This window comes from Mizuhopecten yessoensis, unplaced genomic scaffold (genome assembly GCF_002113885.1).
Source record: "Mizuhopecten yessoensis strain PY_sf001 unplaced genomic scaffold, ASM211388v2 scaffold7597, whole genome shotgun sequence".
NCBI classification, from domain to species: domain Eukaryota; kingdom Metazoa; phylum Mollusca; class Bivalvia; order Pectinida; family Pectinidae; genus Mizuhopecten; species Mizuhopecten yessoensis.
Genome location: NW_018407127.1, coordinates 30,236 through 44,062, shown reverse-complemented (window position 1 = coordinate 44,062; position 13,827 = coordinate 30,236). Strand labels below are relative to the sequence as shown.

Below are 13,827 nucleotides of genomic sequence, written 5' to 3'. Positions count from 1 at the left end.
TATCAAACTATTTCATCTTTATTTACAGACAGAACCTTAGATCACTGCCAACTTGGAAGAGAGTGACTTCTAGGCATCATCTATGCAGCTAATAAATGGATACAAGCTTACCTACCCTTGAGATGGCTTTTCTATCATTTTAAATCTTTCAAATCTTATTTAAAGTGTCATTACTGTATAGTGGTTACATTTCGCAGGGTTTTAATTTCGCTTTATTCACACTTTGACTAATATTCACGAATTCTAAACACCAGTGAAATTATAGAAAATGTTAACCACTTAAAATACTTAACCCAACCACTACACATCCCTGACCCAATGCTGTTATGCAAGCTTAAATGAACTCAAATCATATTATCACTGGACAACTGGGCAGTCCATGTAAACAACACTTAAATATAAGTGGCCACAACATATTTATGTGTACACAGTAGGTGATTAATTGATAACAGTTTATGGTTTAACCCCTAAATGAATGACACATTGGATTCGGGTGCTCGGCAAATTTAAAGCGCCATACAGTATATTAAACATTAATGAAAAAAAAGTAAAGCGGGGCAAAATAATGCTGCCCGTCTAATGCCAAAGGACACAAAAGTTTCATTGGAATCGGATTTAAAATATATTTAATAGAATGATGACAAGGAAATACCAAGTGATTAATCTGTTTTTAACAAGTGACAACTATCAACTTTTAAACTTGTCAAATCTATCTTTAATACCTATAGAAATTTTCCATGGAATCAGATTAAAAATGGAGGTTGTACAACAATAAGGAAAAGTTAATGGATGGACATATGCCTAATGGTATACCTTATTAATAATATCACCCATTGTATGATGGACATACAAGAAACCAATTAAAACAAGCAAACTAGTGGAATTTATATCCCCCGCTTGCAGGACATATTGTAGGTCAACATTATTGAGGTTAGGTTTAAACATGTGAGTATCGTTCTGTTGAGACATAATGTAAAGCTTGAAACTTGAAGGAAAACAAGAGGGCCTGTATTACTCGCCTGAATATTTAAGCAGTCATAGCAAATATTCTCATTAAATATTATGTTGCATTAAAAATATTTCCCTCGCAAACTTTGTTGGCTCAATCTGTTGAAACTACCAGCAAAATATTATTATAAGATTCTATGTTTTTGATTCTTCTTCAGAAGTTGCTTGACATATTTTCCCCTGTGACCTTTTAGGTAGGTCAATGTCATTTTCCTTCTCAAATTGGTTAGCTCTATTCCAAAATGCTACCAGCCAAATCTTATGAGTCAAATCCTTTCAGTTCTCGAGAACAAATCCTTTAGAATGTTGTTGACCTCTGTGACCTCTAAAGTAGGTTGAGGTCATTTTCATTCCCAAACTTTGGTGAGCTCTATCCCAGGGAGTCACCAGCCAAGTATTATAATTATATGAATTTTAATTCTTCAGAAGTAGTTTGAACCGTTTGACATATTTGAACGCTGTGACCTTGAAAGTAAGTCAAGATCATTTTCATTCGCAAACTTTGTTTGGCTCTTTCCCAGGAAATAACCAGCCAAATATTAAGGTTCTAAACCATTNATTTAGGTTCTATAACTTTCAGTTCTTCAGAAGAAGTTGTTCTAAGCATTAGACATATCCAACTCCTGTGACCTTGAAAGTAGTTCAAGGTCATTTTCATTCGCAAACTTTGTTGGGCTCTTTCCTCCAACAGCTACAAGCCAAATATTTAGGTTCTATAACTTTCAGTTCTTTAGAAGAACTCGTTTGAAGCATTTGACATATTTGAACCCTGTGACCTTGAAAGCAGGTCAAACTAATTTTCATTCTCCAACTTTATTCGGCTCTATCCCAGGAAGCCACCAGCCAAATAGAAAGATTCTAAATTTTTGAGTTCTTCAAAAGAGTCATTTGACACATTTGACCCCTGCGACCTTGAAAGTAGGTCAAGGTCATTTTAATTCTCAAACATTGTTGGGCTCCATAAGCCAAATATGAAGATTCTATAGCTTTCAGTTCTTCAGAAGTCGTTTGAAGTTTTTGACATATTTGACCCCTGTGACCTTGTAAGAAGATCAAGGTAATTTTCGTTTTCAAACTTTGTCAGGCTCCTACCAACAAAGCTTTCAGTCAAATATCATGACTCTAGGCCTGTCCGTTCTTCAGAAGAAGTTGTTTAAAGGAAAAGTTGACAGACAGACGACGGACGCCACACCCTTCGGGCAGGTGAGCTAAAAGACACTTCTGGCATTTAACTACTTCTAAACCAAAGTTTACATTGTAATTCAAGGGAAAATATATCAATTTGATATTACAAAATATTTTAGTCATTCATATGAACAAACTTGGTATCCCTTTATCCCAGCATGCTACTGGCCATATATCATCACCCTATGTCTGTTGGTTTTTGAGAAAAAGTTGAAGATTTTAACACAATTGACCTTGAAAGTCGGTCAACATCATTTTTATTCGCAAACTTTGTTTGGCTAATTCCAAGGAAGCCACCAGCCAATTATGATGTCACAAGGCGTTTGGGTATTTCAGAAATCGTTTGAAAGTTTTGACATATTTGACCCCTGTGACCTTGACTGTAGGTCGAGCCATTTTTATTCACAAACTTTGTTCGGCTTATTCCATGGAAGCTACGTACCAATTGTCATGTCTCTAAACCATTCGGTATTTCAGAAGTAGTTGTTTGAAGTTTTTTTTTTTTTCCATATTTGACCTTCAAAGTAGGTCAAGGTCATTCATATGAACAAACTTGGTACCCCTTTATCCCAGCATGCTTTTGGCCATATATCTGTTCGTTATTGAGAAAAAGTTGTTTAAAGATTTTAACACATTTGACCCCTGTTTGGCTAATTCTAAGGAAGCCACCAGTTAAATACAATGTCACTAGGCATTTCAGTTTTTCAGAAGAAGTTGTTTGAAGGTTTTGAGATATTTGATCTCTATGACCTTTAAAGGAGGTCAAGGTCATTTTTATTCACAAACTTTGTTTGGTTTAACCAAGGAAGCTACCAGGTTATTCTCATATCTCTAGGCTTTTCTGTATTTTAGAAGATAAGTTGTTCGAAAATTTTGACATATTTCACCCCTGTGACCTTGAAAGTAGGTCAAGACCATTTTTATTCGCAAACTTTGTTCAGCTATTCGATGGAAGCTACCTACCAATTGTCATGTCTCTAAACCTTTCGGTATTTCAGATGTTGTTTGAAGGTTAACAAATTTGACCCCTGTGACCTTGAAAGTAGGTCAAATACTGTTTTTTTCCGCAAACTTTGTGTCGGGCTCCATATAATGAAGCTTCCAGCCAAATATCATGACTCTATGCCTTCTGGTTCTTCAGAAGAAGGTTTAAAGGAAAGTTGCCGGACGCCGGGCCATGGCATAAGCTCAGCTGCCCTTTGGGTAGTTGAGCTAAAAACCACCACCCGTAAATATGCACAAATCACATCGGTTGGCAAACTTAGCATGAGTCGGATGTGCATACGGAATTCGGTTGAAACATCTGAACAATATCTACAGCAACTATCACACAAAAACCAGAGTGCTAGAGATGGGTGGTAAGACAGGAACACAAACATTGTTATCAAGTTTGAAGGAATTTTGCTAATATTTGCAAGATTTATTACCGATAAGCAGAAACTGCAGATAATGACAATTGTAGGAATCGCTAATATTTGCTCGAGTTATTACTGGTAAGCAGAAACTGCAGAAAATTCGACGTATTTCGTTAATCAAGGGGCCATAACTCTGCCAAATGCAGTCTGTTAAAATTTGACATCGGACTTGGCCGAGCCCTTAAGACATTTAACCATGTGACCAAGTTTGAAGAAAATCGGTTAACATTTGTTGTAGTTGTTGCACAGAAACGAAGCGCGGCAGCTAATGACGTTTTTCTTATTCAAGGGGACATTACTCCGCCAAATGGGTTCGCTGAAAGTGGTCATCGAATTTGGCCAAACCCTTAAGGCAATTAACCCCGAGACCAAGTTTGAAGAAAATCAGTTAATATTTGTTGTAGTTATTGCACGGAAACAAAGCGTGACAGACAGACAGACAAACAAACCTAATTTAATATCCCTGCTTTCACCACCTAAATTAATCAAACTAATGTGGATTCATTTTAGAAATACTGCATCAGCTAATATCAAATTCAAAATAGGAAAGTCACCATAAAACTTTTGAAATTAGATTCAAAATGTGTAATATTTGTATAACTTGGTACAGTTCAACTTCATATCTAGTCTTGGAAAGCCGTCTTTACTTTTCAAACCTTCAAGCAAAGGATCCAAATTTCTTGCCAAATTTTAATCAACAAACCAACATATAATATGAAAAATAAACAAGCAAGGGTTGTCAATATTTGTTTTAATTCAATCATTCAACAGATTCTAGTCAAATATCAAGATTCACAGTTGGATTCAAGATTCATAAGAAAATGTTTTCAATGAAACACTAGCACATTTGAAATATAGAAATATCACTTCTACATTTTTAACAGCATTTTACCTGGTTTTCTACTGTTAAATCTTTGTTTACAAACACACACACCGCTAACAACCTCGCCGTCACATAAATACTTTGTTGTTTTCACATCGTCATATTTATAATGTTTCGCATTAAAAAACAAAACCATCTGCACTTTTCTTGTGATTTAAATGAGTTTCTAACAGTCCTTGAAATCACATCAAGCTTCAAAGCCAGCAAGGAAGTCTATTACCACTTGTTTCAATGTGGCATCCGTTTCTTCAGAAATCTGTCCCTCCTTCGCGATTTTCTGCAACAGAGTCTGCTGTGAAGACTGGATGTGTGTCAGGAACTGCTTCTCAAATGATGTAATTTTAGAAGGGTCAAGTTTATCTAGATATCCCTTGACACCAGCATAGATGATTGACACTTGTTCCTCAATAGCCATGGGAACTGAAACATGATTAAACAGGTCATAGCACGGTCACAGGAAATTAAACTTACATGATCACTGTATTTTTTCTTTTTGTATATAAATACAATATAATGTTAACATCCTATTAAAATGTGTCTACAATTGTTATTTCTTTTCAGTTTATTTTACATACATGCATATGATAAGTAATACGAAAAGATAAACAAATCTATACAACTCCTTTAAGACCCCATCAAGAGGCCGCACAGATGTTGGCCCCCAGTGCCAAGTCAAACCTGCACTACAAGCTTGACAGGTTTTAATCACCAAACATTGGAGACCTCCTGCTAAACAAGGAGTGATGTTGTTTCCACTATATTTATTTATACAAACAATATTATAGAGTGTGGGCTTTTTTAGGGAATGTGATTTGTTTTTAATTAATCCCCAGTAGTGTTGCATAAAGGTATTTAATAAGAAATATCATGACTAGCGACACAGTGCTTTTGCGTTATAATTAAGTGGTTTGGGATCAAATCCTCAATCTCATAACAGGTCCTCTATGTTTTTGTGAAAAAGGAAATCATGAGTAATGTGTTTCTCTGTATATTACTCTTTACCACAGTTAATGCATCACTCGGTTGGAAAAAGGCTAAAAAATTGGAATCTTCATTAGAGATACAAAACAGAGTACTGGGACACAATTTTTAATACAAGATTTCTGAAATACTGACCATACTGTCCTTGTTTCAAAAGCTCTGTGAGACGGACACCTCGGTTGAGGAGGTTCTGGGTGGCCTGATCCAAATCAGATCCGAACTGGGCAAAGGCAGCTACTTCTCTGTACTGGGCCAACTCCAGCTTCATGGAGCCAGCAACCTACCATACACAGAAACACAATTAAGACCAATAAATGCATTTTGAGCCCTACCACTGATTTTTTTTTAAATTTTACGACACAAATAAAATTCAGCATTTAGAACACAATGATACTCATTCACTTGTAATAACCTTAACACTAAATATTTATCTGATTGTGTTTACCTGTTTCATGGCCTTGGTCTGAGCAGCAGCTCCTACACGACTGACAGACAGACCAACGTTAATGGCAGGGCGGATACCCTTGAAGAAAAGTTCAGTCTCCAAGAAGATCTGTCCATCGGTGATAGAGATCACATTGGTTGGGATGTAAGCAGACACATCACCAGCTTGTGTCTCAATGACGGGGAGAGCGGTGAGGGAGCCACCACCATGGGCGTCGTTCATCTTGGCTGCTCTCTCCAACAGACGGGAGTGGAGGTAGAATACATCACCAGGGTAGGCCTCACGACCTGGGGGACGACGCAGCAACAGGGACATCTGACGGTAAGCCACAGCCTGAACACACAAACAGAAAGGGTGAGCAAACAGCCATCTCAGCCTTTATACAACAGGCTGTGGGTATTTTAGTTGCAAACTACAGCCTTCAATGGTATTAAATAGTAAAACATGCAATTCCGACAGCATACAGTTGATCAGACGCTTGCCTATTGAACATATCGACTCTTAATTTAAAAATGTTTTCATACTTTAATCAAATATGACTGTTTAATGGCAGTGAAAATGTAGGCACCTGTTTCGACAGATCATCATAGATGATGAGTGCATGTTTGCTGTTGTCCCTGAAGAACTCTCCCATGGCACATCCTGAGTAGGGAGCTAGGTACTGAAGCGGAGCAGCATCTGAAGCAGTGGCACTGACGATGATGGTGTACTTCATGACATCTGAAAGAATGCAAATATATCATAAACTTTCTGAATTATCTCTGTACTCAAAACATGGCCTTAAAAAAACACGATCTTAGAGATGAACTTCATGTACATGTAAAAAAAAAACACCAAAAAAACCCCACCTGGCTAGTATTTTGTTATCTGTATCATATGTCACCATTCTACTACCCCTGATAATTATAAAGCTTTGAAAAAAATACAAAACATGCACTAGTGGAAAAGCGTATACCTTACTTCGTTTTAAATGTACCACGTTGCACATCTTACTACCAACCAATTCTCCAATAATTAATCAATTATATTTGTAAATTTCTAAATCCAAACTGAACACTTCAGTTTTCTTCAGAAGAGTTAAGTTGCTAAGTGACTACTTTTTTCTTAAATAGTAGATTGACTTAGACCTCCCTCAGCCATATCACCATGATGTTTGATTAATTTTCATATTTAACAAAGATGAGACCAGACCAAAATTTGTTCTGATGTGAAGTGGTTATAGCGAAAACAAAGATCATCTATGAATAGCAGTAATTGGTTACCTTGACTCTGCGCCCTGAATTTTTATATAAATCTTTACTTTTTAGTTTTATACTGCTCTTGAATTGCTACGAAACATTTATTAGACAATTCAACAGAAATTTCAGAGTTTTTAATTATTACCAGCATCTGAAAGCCTCTTCACAATCTGGGCGACAGTTGACCTCTTCTGGCCAATAGCAACATAGATACAGTACAGCTTAGCCGTCTCGTCAGTTCCTTCGTTAAACCTCTTCTGGTTGATGATGGCATCAATGGCAACAGCAGTTTTACTACAAAATTATTCACATAAATATAATTATGATGTTGCTCAACCTTCACAAAAAAATGCTTTTTTTTTTGAAGGTGTTAAATAAATTCAGTACAGAAATCTAATCAATTTGGCAATCAATGGTTATTATATCTTTTCTCCTTCAGAAAAACAAAACTTTTTATAAGCTAGCTCATTATACTTTTGCCTTTACAGGGGACAGTATACATATTTTCACAAAAACTGTATAGGAGATGGACTTAATATACCTACCCAGTCTGTCTGTCTCCAATGATCAACTCACGCTGACCTCGGCCAATAGGTACAAGACTGTCCACAGCTTTGATACCAGTCTGCATAGGCTCCTTCACAGAGATACGTGGAATAATTCCAGGAGCCTTTGTTCCAACACGAGCCCTCAATTTGGAGGTGATGGCACCCTATAAAAAATATGTTTTACATTAACAATTTTTAAAAGCGATTAATGAACCAGGTTTTTTTCTAGACCCTTCTCTATCCAAACACCCATCCCCTTCTTGAATTAAAGTTCCATATCAACAACAACAAATCCAAGATTTAGCTCTAAATAAATTAGTAAATGAGTATGGTATTACTCCAAGTTTACAGCTTACATATTTAATAAGATTTATCTATTCACCCCCCTCTCAAAATTTATCTATTCATCCCTCTCAGAAAAAGTTCCAAATTATCTTTTTCATATTTGAATGTATTTCCTCTGGGTATTATCATTTCTTATTTAATTTGTAGGTTGTATATTATGGAAAATATGATTCATTAATTGTATATGGTATAATATTGGTCACTGAACAGGTCCAGTACACTCTGCCGATTGAGCTATTTAGCTGTAAAGACATATAATAACTCTATTGACCTATCTGAAATAGATCTTTTGAGCTATTTACATGTGATTTTCTTTTTGAAAGAAAACGAAACAAAGTCCCTTTTAAAAGAAGATTTTATCATTAGGTTGATAGCAAAAGACATTAAATATAAGTTGTTTTTAAAAATTAATGATGTAAAAAAATTTGACAATACAATAAACCTTATTGTTTTGTGCGACTTTGCTTTGATTTAATGAAAATCGAAATCTGAGAAATCATAGCTCAATACAGGTGAATATAGCTATATAGGTCTTTATAGCCATTAATTTGGCAAGGTGTGCTGGACCTGCTGAAGATGATACATTCCATTCACAATTTGAATATTTCTCTCGTTTTGCATGGACCTGCTGAAGATGATACATTCCATTCACAATTTGAATATTTCTCTCGTTTTGCAGAGTCTACCAAAAGGTCCCCTGAATAATACCTTTCCATCAATGGGGTTTCCCAAAGCATCCACTACTCTTCCTAGTAGCTCCTCCCCAACAGGGACATCAACGATGGCACCAGTTCTCTTCACTACATCACCTTGCCTGATGAGTTTATCGTTACCAAACACTACCACACCAACATTGTCACGCTCCAAATTCAAGGCCATACCCTAGGAAGTCAACACATCATATTACAAGCAGCTTAACTACTTACAAGTAATCTTTTGGGCACAGAAAACCGAGTCATGGACTTATTTTTTCAATTGGACTTGCCAAAATTTTGATACCAAAATCATATGATTAGCCTCTGTATGTAGGAACAAGGTTTTCTTTCAGTGATCAGCCAAATTCATTTTTTGAACATTTTCAGGATAAGTGATTGTAAATTATTTTGCTCCCATTATTTTTCTCTCTATATATCTTCACTTTTAAATCCTTTTCAAAACTTCAATGACTATTTCTCATCATAAGCAGACAACATTTATCATAGCCCAGATATAATACTATGAATTTCATACCATGTATCTGTTACCACACTTTACACTTTTGTGTAAAGAAACAACGCCAGTACATAATAGAAACAATTCCAGTACAATTTTCATTTTAGAGTGTTTGTGAAACATTTTCATTTTAGAGTGTTTGTGAAACAATGATTAGGAAGAATGTATTGATGGTCGATAATTACTTTCAGACCACTGGAAAACTCCACCATTTCATCTGCCTGAATGTTTCTAAGCCCAAAGACACGAGCGATACCATCTCCAATGGACAACACTCTTCCTGTTTCTTCAATATTTGATTGTGATTCGGAAACACCAAGTATTTTTTCTTCCAGAATAGATGAAACTTCCCCACCTAGAAACAATAAAGTCAAATTCAAATTGAATGTCATAATTAAAGTAACTAGTCTATATTTTACAACTTAATTTACATAATGAAATATGCTGAAATTAAACTAAAAAGAATGATTTGACAATACAATGACAATATTCATGTATAGACAATGAATATGCAGATTTTCATAATTATCTGATCAAGAAGACAGCAAATGATATTTTAGTCATTTATACTAATCAAAAATTGGATTTCTGAATAATCAGTAAAAGGAAAATTGGACACAGAACTATAATTTCAGAGTGTCTGAAATGCAGTGGATTTCACAGAAAACGCAAATGAACAGTACTATTTCTTACCGGCTACTTTTGATACAGGAGATGTTGTAAATTTCTTTGCTGCAACCATACCAGCTCCCAAGGCATGTCGACATACCTATCCAAAACACAATATACTAATTATTGTTTGGATGTGATCAATGGCAATAAAATAAGTTGTTTTAATGTTACATTACAAAATGAACTGTGATAATTCTTTGATTTTCAAATCATTGTTCAGGTCATGGTAACTGGTCAATACAGAGTATAGCAAACAACAAACATCGGACTGGTAGTTCCAAATAAGAAACCTAGGAAAATAGGCAATTGAAAGAAAAGTCATCTTGAAATTTTGTTGAAGGCGTTAACTGCCCAAAGTCTTCTGTACTGTACAGTAGTGGCAAGGGCTTTTATCAATAAGTCAATCTGTCAGGACAAAACTTTTTCTCCAAAGTTTGAAGGACAACCAATTACCATTGACAACCTGCTATGTTGATTGAATATTAGTCTAGTTCTCATATTCATTAAGTCAGTGAAACATGCAGTGAAGTGACTGTTCGCCGACACATAATGTTATTTGAGCCTTTTGTCAAGTTTTGACAAAATATGAAAAACTTCATCTTTGACCTTGGCATTGGTCACCTTGGGTTTTCTTGTAATTAAGTGTTGAACTTTTGAGAAAAAATATAACTGTCAAGATGAAAAATTGCATCTGATGCTGGTCGCATTGAGAATGCAGAATTATAGTCAACAGTTTGATGCAAATAATGATTATATACAAAGACAAACCCAAAGACTGCTTGATAGGACAAGCACACCGGTGACCGGGGTTTCAAGGTTGGGAAAAGAAATCAAAATAACTTTGTTAATACGGTAAGCATATTCAAATTTGTTAACAACTTGTACGAAACGCGCGTATTTTTACCTTTGGTGCTGTTCTTGGCAGCTGCCTTGCCAAGGAGGTTGCAAACCGTGCCGTTAGCATGCTTGCGATGGTGTGTATTCGTGCTAGCCGGATAAAATGGCCGACAGGACTGAGTGGTGGCTTCTGGGAAGACTCTTTAGTTTCTACAAAATAACAATAAATCATTAACGAAACGAATATGATTTATTTGATTAAACTAATTTGATATTTCAAGTAGTCACACATAAAGATATCCAAAGCGCACAGTGAAATAATTTCAGCGATAGTAATTATATATACTTGTTCAGGGGAAACAACTTTTAGCCTATCATTTAATTTTCTCAAAATTTTAAGGATACCCGCAACGTTATCGTTACATCATGTAAAATGTGAAAAGGATCCGCATTTGAAAAGATTATGAATTATACGAAATTTCATGAAATGCGGCCCGGTATAGTAATTTTATAATGAACAAGATCAATGTAACAAAGTAATAAGGCAAAATTATGAAATGCAATTTCATAAACATATATAACAACGTACACATATAAATAAAAATAAGGAATGATACTTATATTTATCAAAACCTATTGCTTGATTTGATGTAAGGATGCACTTGTTTAAAAACTTAGAATAAAAGGTACCAATCGCTATTCTGTGACACATATACGAATTACCCATTGTCAAATACGTAGCAGAATGAACTGATAAAAAAATAGCGAGTCGGTACCACCATACCAGGACAACGTACAATCCTGCAAAAGATCTTGATCAATAATATTTTACATGTGAAAGATATCAAATCGAACGGATGGAGACGATGACTAGGCATTACAAGAGGGATTGGGGTGAGGGGAGGGGATACTCTAGACATCGTTTATTTGTTGATAGGTACAATATATTGTTGTTTAGACATTAAAAAATATGGCTAGGTTAAGAAAAGCATTTCACTAATGTGTATCCATTCGTTTATTGTTCCATTCGTGAATGAAAGACAGCTTGAGTTCCTGTTCATGTGGTGCAAAATATAGAAATAAAACAATACACCTTTTCTTCGAATGTCCTCTTTATAGGTATTTTAGGCATCACATCTTCTTTGTGTATAATCTGTTAGGATTTAAAAATCTTCATGTTGCCATGGTGTCGTTAGTATGTCTAATAAAAACTTCTAACGATATAAAATATACCAATTACGAATGGTAGTATGAAAGTGAGTGAGTATATGTGTTCGTTATAGTTAAAATCATTGTTTTTCGTTATTGTCCTATTTTCCACCCATAACTTCAATATATTAATGAAATGAAAATAATTGGATACCGGTAACTACAGGAAAAGACTTACATGTATACAGGCTAAGCCTGTTGTCTGGTCCCTTTGTTAATACATGTATTGTTATATTTCTTCTATAATAATTGTATTCATCTTTGTTTGTATTAACAATGAACTATTTTGAAATGAAATAGATTGAATCAAGGATTTCCAAATAACGACGTTCTTGCCAAAAAATACCCGGGTCCGCACAACATCGTTACTTGTATTGGGTACATTTAACTTTATATTGGATAGTATTGAGTAAATCGACACTTGTATTGGGTAGTATTGGGTTGTATTGGGTAAATCGACACTTGTATTAAGTAGTACTGGATAGTATTGGGTAAATCGACACTTGTATTGGGTAGTATTGGGTTGTATTGGGTAAAACGACACTTGTATTAAGTAGTACTGGATAGTATTGGGTAAATCGACACTTGTATTGGGTAGTTTTGGGTTGTATTGGGTAAATCGACACTTGTATTGGTTTGTATTGGGTAAATCGACACTTGTATTGGGTAGTTTTGGGTTGTATTGGGTAAATCGACACTTGTATTGAGTAGTATTGGATAGTATTGGATAAATCGACACTTGTATTGGGTTGTATTGGGTTGTATTGGGTAAATAGACACTTTTATTGGGGAGTATTGTGTTGTATTGGGTAAATCGACACTTGTATTGGGTAGTATTGGGTAGTATTGGGTTGTATTGGGTAGTATTGGGTTGTATTGGGTAAATAGACACTTGTAGTATTGGATAGTATTTGGTAAATCGACACTTGTATTGGGTAGTATTTGATAGTATTGGGTAAATCGACACTTGCATTGGGCAGTATTGGGTTGTATTGGGTAAATCGACACTTGTATTGAGGAGTATTGGATAGTATTGGGTAAATCGACACTTGTATGGGGTTGTATTGGGTAAATCGACACTTGTATTGAGTAGTATTGGATAGTATTGGGTAAATCGACACTTGTATTGGGTGGTATTGGGTTGTATTGGGTAAATCGACACGTGTATTGGGTAGTATTGGATAGTATTGGGTAAATCGACACTTGTATTGGGTAGCATTGGGTTGTATTGGGTAAATCGACACGTGTATTGGGTAGTATTGGGTAGTATTGGGTTGTATTGGGTTGTTTTGGGTAGTATTGAGTAGTATGTGGTAGTATTGGGTAGTATTGGGTTGTATTGGGTTGTTTTGGGTAGTATTGAGTAGTATGTGGTAGTATTGGGTAGTATTGGGTTGTATTGGGTAGTATTGGGTAGTATTGGGAGTATTGGGTAGTATTGGGTTGTATTGGGTAGGGTTGTATTGGGTAGTATTGGGTAGTATTGGGTTGTATTGGGTAGGGTTGTGTTAGGTAGTATTGGGTAGTATTGGGTTGTATTGGGTAGGGGTGTATTAGGTAGTATTGGGTAGTATTGGGTTGTATTGGGTTGTATTTGGTTGTATTGGGTAGTATTGGGTAGTATTGGGTTGTATTGGGTAGGGTTGTATTAGGTAGTATTGGGTAGTATTGGGTTGTATTGGGTTGTATTGTGTAGTATTGGGTTGTATTGGGTAGTATTGTGTAGTATTGGGTTGTATTGGGTAGTATTGGGTAGTTTTGTGTAGTATTGTGTAGTATTGGGTTGTATTGGGTAGTATTGGGTAGTATTGGGTAGTATTGGGTTGTATTGGGTAGTATTGGGTTGTAT

At 35.6% G+C, this 13,827-nt stretch overlaps 1 protein-coding gene across 1 annotated transcript; it reads right to left on the bottom strand.

Moving 5' to 3' along the window:
• Positions 1-4,342: 4,342 nt before the first annotated feature.
• Positions 4,343-10,968, bottom strand: LOC110454000 (ATP synthase subunit alpha, mitochondrial-like). Its single transcript, XM_021503282.1, has 10 exons — positions 10,837-10,968; positions 9,954-10,029; positions 9,446-9,615; positions 8,757-8,930; positions 7,701-7,867; positions 7,301-7,449; positions 6,486-6,637; positions 5,918-6,250; positions 5,608-5,752; positions 4,343-4,911 (listed from the first exon to the last, which is right to left on the bottom strand). Exons 1-10 carry the CDS (start codon positions 10,894-10,896, stop codon positions 4,679-4,681), a joined length of 1,659 nt encoding a protein of 552 aa, XP_021358957.1. The 5' UTR covers positions 10,897-10,968; the 3' UTR covers positions 4,343-4,678.
• Positions 10,969-13,827: the final 2,859 nt, after the last annotated feature.

Bases quoted from the DNA above. Each gene is read 5' to 3' on its own strand.
- LOC110454000 (XM_021503282.1), bottom strand. From the start codon at position 10,896: ATGCTAACGGCACGGTTTGCAACCTCCTTGGCAAGGCAGCTGCCAAGA. The intron at 9,616-9,953 runs GTAAGAAATAGT...TATTGTTTCTAG, and splicing joins TCCTGTATCAAAAGTAGCCG to GTGGGGAAGTTTCATCTATT. The intron at 6,251-6,485 runs GTGCCTACATTT...TTGTGTGTTCAG, and splicing joins ATGATGATCTGTCGAAACAG to GCTGTGGCTTACCGTCAGAT.